We start from the raw sequence: 10,000 nt of genomic DNA, 5'->3' as shown, positions 1-10,000 counted from the left end.
GTGTGTGTGTGTGTGTGTGTGTGTGTGTGTGTGTGTTTGTGTGTGTTAGTTCCTGTTGTTGTGGTTATAACAACATCAGTGTAATAGCATACGGCACACAGGGATAATGAGATGAATTGGGTTTATTAAGCATCGTACATTCAGAACTAGAACAAAGATGACTAATGTTTCTGTTGAAACTGACTGATGATATGACCTAATGGCATTACTGATGACAAAAATGTGGCCTTCATGACTTCATCATCGTGACCCATCCAGTTGTTCCAGTATTACTGGGCATTGGAGAAGACTGTGAGGGGAGGAATACAGGAATGGATGAGAGAAAACAAAATGAGACTCCTTGGCAAGCTAACCGTCTTGCACTGGTAGCCATTGTGGACTTTTGCCACAAAACACAAATGGAAGGGGAGTAACTACCTGTAGCAAGGGTTTGCCTGGATGCCCTCCAACTATGAGGAGCAAATATGATTTTCTCTCAAGCACACTCACACCCGTATGCTCACTGAGGTCTCCTGAGAGAAAGTGAGACCAGCATTAGATCCCTGTTCTTTGCCAATCGAATCGATAGAGCCACTGGAACAAGGCCAGGAAACAGGAGAGCATGATGTCATTTCCTTCACAGCCCAGCTTGACTGACACTGATTTACTGCTGCTCCTGGAGGAATTCTAGGCACCAAATGGTACGGCCATAACTCTAACCCTATCCTACAGACCTGAGTAGTCCATTAGGGGAACACTCGAAAGGGAATATTATAATCTAGCAAATGGGAAAAGATGCAGAGAGAATGAGAGAGAGAGAGAGAGAGAGAGAGAGAGAGAACGGTGGGCCATCAAAGAAATGGAGAGAGAAACAGAAACAGAAAAAGAGAGAAAAAGAGGGGGGGTGAGCAATTATAGAAAGAGAGAGAGAAACAGAAAGAGAGGTCTTCAACCCAGCTGGTGCTGTGTGAGAGAGCACAGGGCCAGGAGAAGAGAAGCCTCCCAGAGCAACGCGAGCTAATGAGCTATCAGGCGCTCCTCCATTACCAGCCCAGCACGCTCGCTGAGACTAAAATTAGCCGGCAAAGAGCGCGTATGAACAATAACAAACAAACAGGAAGAATGAGGCCAGAGCTGTGCACCAGTGCCCATAATGCTGACACATGAGCATGGGAACACCACTCCTGCCCTGCATGGACAAACTACACCAGTGTCAGGCGGATAGAAGGAGAAAATCACATCATTCTGCTCAAAGATTCAGAGACTTCAAAAGACTGTCCCGCTTGGAAACTCATATGCTGGCTGATAGCTTTCCATGCTAGAGTAATGACCAAAAAACAGAAAGGCAAAAAAAATGCAAAAAAACAGTAAACAACACAAAAAGGAAACACAGGAACCACAAACAAAAGTCCATATAACACACACACACATATACATACAAATACACACAATCAGTACAAACAGAGCAATTAAGCTATTAAGCCAAACCTCAACCACATAAATCAGATGCTAACACTAAATGTCAATTGTCATATTAGAGGGTCTCCATCATCATGTTTAATCTCGTTAGCACTCGTACGACACATCCATTTTAATAACTTGCATAAATGTTAATGATTGCGCAAATAAAGCCAATGGAGATTGAACCTAATCAAGCGCTGCACATGCATATTTAAGTGTTCCTGAGAAGGTGTTTACGTGGGTTTTTTCTTTTTTCTTTTTTAAACTAAGGATCTAATCCACACGGCTCTGACTGTGTGCAAAAGGTGCTAGTGAGTGGGCATGCTCAACAGCTGGCTCCAGCCTTAACTTAACAAACAGGATAAGCTCGTGAAATTAGGTTTCATTACAATTAATGATTACATTAACACACCCACACACCACACGCACACACAGACACGCACGCACACACACACACACACACACACACACACACACACACACACACACACACACACACACACACACACACACACACACACACACACACACACACACACACACACACACACCACACACACACACACACACACCTACACCACACACACACACACACACACACACACACACACACACACACACACACAAACACGCTAACAAACACACAGAGCATGCCATTCCAAGCATTCCTGTTTGCCTACACGTGACATTGTGGATGAACATGAACACAAAGCCTCTCCAATTATCAAATAGTTTCTTTAGGGCTGTGACTCAGATTGTTATCAAACTGCTCTCCCATTTTTTAGGGGATGTCATTTATTCTTTGGTTTGACTGACTGGTAGGTGGCATCATTCCAATGGTCTCCTACGGTAAATTAGGCCATCAATGCAAGCGCCAATCAACTTGCTGACCTGGCACGAAGAATGTGAGGCACAAAGACATAAATAAAGACTGCAAATGCACTCAGAGCACTCAGAAGTCAAAGAGCCAGTTTGACCCAAAGGCCCAGGATGACACCATGACCCGCAAGGCAATCTTCCTCTTTCATCCTCTTTCATCCTCTCTCTCTCTCTCTCTCTCTCTCTCTCTCTCTCTCTCTCTTTCTTTCTCTCTCTGTCTGTCTCTCTTTGTCTCTCGTGCTGTCACACAACCACATTGAGGCACACATGCTCTCTTCTTATCTTTCTCTCTCTCTCTCTCTCTCTCTCTCACCTCGTCTCTCGTGCTCTCACACAACCACATCGAGGCACACATGCTCTCTCTTTCTCTCTCTCTATTTATCTATCTCACTCTTTCTGTCTTTCTCTCTCTCTCTCTCTCTCTCTCTCTCTCCCTGCGTCCTTTCATTCTTGCTGCCCATGACTTTGCGTCACACCTGAGTGCACTGCCAGGCCTGCAAAGACTAATGGAAATTCTGTCACTGCCTCAGGAGAAATTACTGCTGCTTAGTGAGTCCACAAACAACTTCGCATCCACATTGACACTTGGGCATACACACACACACAAACACACACACACACACACACACCCACACACACACACACATATATACACTCGCGCACAAACACACACAAGTTTGTGTACACGCTTATACACGATGGGGCATCTGAATGCACTGTTGTGTACAGTATGCAACAAAAATCAAAAGAAAACCAATTGTAAACAAAAATACACTAGCTCCATCCTATTTTAAACTGATGCATCTTTGCAGAAATGGACTTACAAAGAAACACGACCTCTCAATAAAGCAAAAAGAAAAATTAGCACAGCTCAGAGAACATACTATTTTGTCAACCGTATCCATAAGGGACAATAACACTATTGAGGTCTTAATGCGCCTGTATGACATGAACCCATAATTGAACAAAAATAGTAATAATCACACAGTATTATAATGGGAAAGTACAGGGTTTGTAGTAAGCAATGATATGATCATACACAATCTGATCTGTTTACTACATGAAATCATCATTAAAAATAGGTAAGATATGTATTATAATGGACTAGGTTGTACATACTCCAGTGATGGATATATTTATACGTGTAATTATAAAAATTCATGTACACAGTTATAGAAGCTTTTTTCAAGCTCTACAACCTTACTGGATATCTTATATCTTGTAGTGTGTGTTGGTTGAATGATGCGGTCCTTACCTCTGTGAGGTGTGGGTTGGGGTTGAAGCCACATTGGTTGCAGACGGTGGTGCGACACTGGGTGCACTTGTTGAAGTTGGGTACGTTGTGAGCGGTGGTGAGCTCGGTGGTGTTGCAGACGGGGCACAGCTTGCTGCTGGGCATGGGTGCGATCTGTGGCACGGAGTAAGGTGAGCTGGGGGCGCTGCCCCGGTCTGGGGACACGGAGGGGGAGCGGCCGGAGCGGCCCTTGCTGCCGACGTCCACCTGGAGGTTCCGTCTGGAGGCATGCTGCCCCGGGCCCTGGCCTGCTGACATCTGGGCCGGGGTGGGGGACGGGCTGGGTGACAGCTGGGGAGCGTGTGGGCTCTCATGGGTGGCCAGCCTGTAAGGGTCTACTCCCCTGTTGCCAACACCCATACCCCCACCCATGCCACCACCCATACCCCCACCCATGCCACCACCCATACCCCCACCCATCCCACCACCCATACCCCCACCCATACCTCCACCCATACCACCACCCATACCCATTCCTCCCGGTTTGGGACTTCCCCCAGCCAGCCTGGTGAGAAAGAGACAAAGAGAGGTAGAGAAAGGGGGAAAGGACAAGATAGAGAGAGATAGAGAGAGCAAAGGGACAGATAGAGAGAGCAAAGGGACAGAGACAGGGTCAGGGACAGAGGGAAAGAAGAAAAGAGAATATATGAGAATTTTCAATATCCACCACAAAGACATCAGTGACATAAGCGACCAGTACAAATGCACAGTGCACACAGAGGCCCATGCTGCTGCTGGGCGCATTCAGCAATTGCACACATTTTACCAGCGGTCCACACTTACCACAGGCTGCATTTAACAAAAACGATTAGGCGACAGATCAGAGCAGACAGGAGAAGCAGAGCAATGGAGAATATGAAAGGGTGTGTCTGAGTAAATCAGAGAGTGGAAACCATTTTCTGGGGCTGTGGAGGGCATCTGAGCAGAATGTCACTTTGGCCTTGTTTTTTATGAATCACAGCGACCTCAGTCAAACGTGCACCTTGATCGGCCAGGAGCCCGGAATACATGACATTTGGGCTCTGAATCCTGTCTTCTCCAAAAGACACAAGACAGCATGAGAAGTCCACAAAGTATTTCAGCAAAATCCCCTCCATTATGACTCAGCAGACCGTCTCCGCTCGCTCCGTTCAGAGCATAATACAGCAGTGCACCATCATCATACTCACTGCCTCTAAACAAATCGGGAATCCTAACAAAAACTAACCACCTCAACAGACACCTCAATTACCACCATTTTAGGCAGTTAAGCAGTGACTGCATCTGAACCAAGGTGTTGCCCTTTCAAATGATTTAAGAGGTCATTTTATATAACGGACAGATGTGTAGCACATCACACACATCTGGAGGTTCAGATATAGGGCTGTAATGAGCTGCGGGCACAATTTGATGCATATGATGTGTGAAATAACAGGCGTGGCTATGTGGCATTTCATGGGTGCATAGCGGCAAAATGGTTCTTAATAGATTCATAGTTGTTATTATGACCAACAGAACTTGATGGGTGAGGCCACTGAGATCAAGCACCTTTCATCCAGAGAGCCTCAAAAGGCAGAAAATAAAACACAACTCTGGTCCTGTTTCATTTGTGGTCATAAATATGAAGAATATCCACATGGGGCCTGGGAGACCATTAGAGGCTATAAAAGCAGTCTGGTTAGCTGCTTCAATTTCAGCTCAATCATTTCCTTCGTGAATGATGAAAAATCACATGATGTGTGCTATGACACTATGCATCACAAAAAAAGAATTGCACTTAGCAATTCCCCCCACCTATTAGAGACATTAGGCTTCGGCTGCTTCACAAATACTCTCTCTCTCTCTCTCGCTCTCTCTCTCACACACACACACCCACACACACACACCCACATACACACACACACATACCCATTCTCTCTCTCTCTTTCTCTCTCTCCCTGGAAAAAACAACATCGACCAACCTTGTTTATTCTCACATGAATAACAAGTAGGGTATGCCTCTGGTTCTCCTTCCTGTACATTTGTGAGCTCCTTCAAGGCAGAATGTAACCCCTGATCATGTGTGCATGTGTGTGTGTGTGTGTGTGTGCACATATGCTTGTGTTTGTGTGTGTCTCTGTGTGCGCATATGCGTGTGTTTGTTTGTGTCTGTGTGTGCTCATATGCGTGCGTGTGTTTGTGTGTGTGTGTGTGTGTGTGTGTGTGTGTGTGTGTGTGTGTGTGTGTGTGTGTGTGTGTGTGTGTGTGTGTGTGTGCGTGTGCATATGCTTGTGTGTGTTTAGGACTGTATGTATGTGCACTGCCGCTCCATCTGATTCCATTGCATCAGAGGCTTCCCTCTTTCCCACCGCTGTCTCCTAGCAGATCACACAAGAGCACAGCCGCAGAGAGAGTGAGACAGAGATAGTGTGAGAGAGAGAAAGAGAGAGAGAGAGAGAGAGAGAGAGAGAGAGAGAGAGACACACACGAAAAGAGCATCCAGTCACCCATCTGCCCAGCCCTGACAGCTGAAGCCTTCTAAACCAACAGCATGAGAGAGCAGGAGCTGGAAGGAGCCCTGCCTTACATAAGCCACTCTTAATCACCACGGTGATACTGCCAGACCCAGCCTAGAACCCACCCGGCCCTGATCCGGCACCAGAACGAGCCAGGTCCTCTCTAGAGTCTGCTGATCTCTGGGGGTATATTATCACAGCTGGAGGCACTGGCCTTATTAACAGGGAATCTTCTCATGACATTTGCATCTTCAAGTTGATGGCATTTTTATTCGGTATTTGCTTCTGTGTTTTTTCTGTTTTGATGGCATGAAAAGGAAAATAAAACTGCCACCAGTGTCAGGTGCTGTCGTCTCATCTCCTAACAGGCTTTTATCAGGTCTCCTCCTGCACCCTTGCACCTTCCACGTGTGATAAACAAGAGGGTTATCTGCCAAAGCACCACAGCTCCTGAGGAATGTGTTCTGTGCTCCTGTTAGCACAGTGCTAACGCCTCATGCTTCTGCACGCAGCTGAGGTATTCACAAGCTACAAGCCAAATGGCATGGACCGTCTGATTCAGATGCTTCAGCTTACTCTGGTAAATAACATTCAGAGCCTTATGGTAAGCTCTCTCCCTGTGTCTCTGTCCCTGTTTGGGAAATAGATGCCTTTGGGATTGCTGGGACTGTAGAGTGTGTCTGTGATGACAAAATTGCTCTTCACTCTACAGAATCCTGGTCTTGTGTTCCTAGGGGGGAGTTTTATGGTCCTCTGGCTGCCTCAACCATCTCCCTTTCATTAAAAATCGGCTTCTCCCAAGGTACACCTTTAGCCGCCTGATCGCTGTCAGCATCTGCTGATACAGACAGAGTGTATAAGGCTCTATTTTGAGCATAGAGTGATATTCACGAAGCACAGAGGGCTTATCGTGCTTGTTCGTTCTTACCCTGATCCACATGTGCCTAAAAATGCCTAATGTACAGCCCCACTTTACCAAATCAGCTGGAAAGACAAACCAAATCATATCCTGGGAGTCTACGTAGGTTTTATTCCCTTAAGCTGCGTCTCTGTCTAGGCCCATCACAGATAAACACACAGCTAGCGGGAGATAAAAACCTGAAGCAGATAGAACAAAAGGCAGCGATGACAGGGCTGTTTTTTTGTGCATATTTCAATTCAAATATTTCACTACATTTGACTTTATTACAAGATCTGTTGATATTTAGGCATGCCTGCATTCTGAAATTAAGATAGAGACACTGTGTGTGTGTGTGTGTGTGTGTGTGTGTGTGTGTGTGTGTGTGTGTGTGTGTGTGTGTGTGTGTGTGTGTTTATGGGTGTTCTTCCTGCAGGTTGAATGGAGCTGTCTAGGAATAATGGCAGTGTAATCTTTGGGTGCAGAGACAGGAACAGCCAGCACCATTCAATACAACCCCCCTGGGCATTACTTGTCAGCTCGGCGGACACTGTTCTCTGACAAAAAGCAGCCTGTGACAAGTAAGAAAGGTAAAAGTTCAAGTCAATTCACTTTCACAAAAAGGCACAAGTGTGTACCCACGCAGGCAAGCAAGCAAACACACACACACACACACACACACAAACAATAACTGTGTATCCACACAGGCAAGCAAGCAAACACACACCTACAATATCTCTCTCACACATAACAAGAGAAAACTGTGAAAGGGTGTCTCCATCCTAATGGAGGTTTACTGGTAAACTCTAAGTAATTATATGATGAGTTATAATATACATTAATATTTTATGTAAGGCTTGGAATCTGTTCATAAATCCTCAAAATTATGAATTTAAGTCATAGCGCTGTGATGTGAAGTTTGATAGCCCAATGTAAAACAATACATTACCACATTTCCCAGCTTTTTATAATATCAATAATGGCCTTATTGTCATGTTAACATGGGTAAAGAATGTGTTTTTGTACATAGGCTATATGTCATTTTGGCCTATAAAGCCTCATACTGCACACCTATTACTTCCAATTGTACTACTTAGTATTACTTTTGTAGCCCAAAGGCTAATTGGACAAGGGGTCAACTATTACAAAAAATGTAAGTGGTTATACATACAAATTCTAATTAAAGATTCTACAGCTACAGCTGATTCAACTAACTTGAATTTGTGTTGTCCAACCATACCTTTTTAATCACAACACACACTGGATGACGTGTCTTGATGAACAATCGGTTCATTTCTGGTGACACCATTGGGCATCCAAGCATTCCATGATTTTCATTTACCAAGCCAAGATACCATTCCTCGTCATAATGATCAATCAGAAATTCCTGTACCATGTGCCAACTAAAAATGTGAACGCTTACACTCTCTTCAGCTGTTTCGCTTACTTGCTAGCATGGCTCCCTAGAATGCTTAGCAGCACATCACTCTGCCTCATCATATATCCTTCACTTGTGCGGCATGCTAGCAAGCTTTAGTAGCATGCTGTGTTAACAAACCAAGCTAACTTTTCATACAGGTAGGGGTCCGAGTTGACTCAACGGAACCTCAAAGGGCTTTCTGTGATTCATCAGAGTGTGCTCGAGGCCTTGGCAGATGAAAGGAAGTGTGACCAAGCTCAGTCTTACGCATTCCCTACTCAGGAGATCTTTCATTTCTCTGTGGCTGGCACAGGGAGGAGAGCAGGGATGCGGACAGGCAAAGCAGAGACGTGGCGGCTTTTTAGCTGGTGCTTAGCACATTAATTCAGCCATTACTGGGGTCCGGCGTGGGCAGAGACAGTCTTTTGTGAGCGTGTCGGACCACGCATCGCTGGTACAGGCGTTCAGAAAGGCAGCCTGTCCCTCACACTGTCCTCTGCCTCCAGATGATAACACAGACATCTCATAATTACTCCGCAAGAATAAAATGGCGGCACATTTGCACAAACACAAACACACACACTTAACCACATGAAACACATACGCTCACAGTCTCTATCTCACACTCACACGTGTACACATTCAATCACACACACACACACGCGTCTTTGAAAAAGAACACATTTCTTTCCCTGGGTGTTTACTGAGCCGAGCCAACGTTTCCACCAGTCATTTATCAGTGTAGCGCAGGATGCTAATGACTGCACGCACTCTTCCTGACGCTCCTCGGCGAACGCGGGAGGTCAGTGTGGAGGGCGGCAATTAAAGCTCATCGGAGTGTTGCGCTGTCATCGCCCCATGCTCCAGTGTCACACCCCCACACTCGTCTGTCATAACGGCACATCTGTGGGCCAGACTCAAGAGCTTAGCACCGGACTTTGGATCTCAGACTCACAGCTAACCTTGCCTCACTATCCACTTTAACAAAAGTCATAAGTATTTGCCTGACAAAAACACAATTTTTACATACAACAAAGACAAAGACAGAGAGTGAGAAAGCGATCACAGTTTACACAATTGCCTCAACTGTCACATTTACCCAGATAGGCATTAAAGTGAAGATGCATGTGTACAGTAAACAGATATGGGGCTCTCCATATTTGTGCTCTGTAAATGCAGAGCACACAGGCGTAACCAGTAATGACAGTTCAATGTACTGTCATCTCAGGAAGGGGTCAGGGGGTGGTGTAGAGACCATGTACTCAGCAATGTAAGCTAGCAGATGAAGTGACACTATGACACTACAAGCTTGTGTGTGTGTGTGTGTGTGTGTGTGTGTGTGTGTGTGTGTGTTTGTGTGTGTCTGTGTGTTTCTGTGTGTTTCTGTGTGTTTAAAAGTAACCTTCCATTAAGGAATCACTCCATCAAGAAGGGACAGTCTGTGAGATAGAAATGACCTTCCTGTGTTTATAAGAACCAGGCATCAACCACATACACCAATTGGTGTTGATACAGTGTGTGTGTGTGTGTGTGTGTGTGTGTGTGTGTGTGTGTGTGTGTGTGTGTGTGTGTGTTTGTGTGTGTGTGTGTGTGTG

The 10,000-nt window shown here is 45.4% G+C and overlaps 1 protein-coding gene across 1 annotated transcript in view; it reads right to left on the bottom strand.

The window, feature by feature from the left end:
• Positions 1 to 10,000, bottom strand: part of bsna (bassoon presynaptic cytomatrix protein a) — a gene marked incomplete at both ends in the record, with an annotated part of 87,846 nt that overhangs the window by 67,334 nt on the left and 10,512 nt on the right. Inside the window, one exon of the mRNA XM_080853813.1 lies at positions 3,575 to 4,118. Coding sequence (XP_080709939.1) covers positions 3,575 to 4,118 — 544 coding nt within the window. The remainder of the gene's footprint in view (positions 1 to 3,574; positions 4,119 to 10,000) is intronic.

The sequence above is a fragment of the Sprattus sprattus genome (genome assembly GCF_963457725.1).
Source record: "Sprattus sprattus genome assembly, chromosome: 16".
Lineage (NCBI taxonomy): Eukaryota > Metazoa > Chordata > Actinopteri > Clupeiformes > Clupeidae > Sprattus > Sprattus sprattus.
Note: the sequence above shows the minus strand (reverse complement) of the source record. Positions and strands in the feature narration are given on the sequence as shown.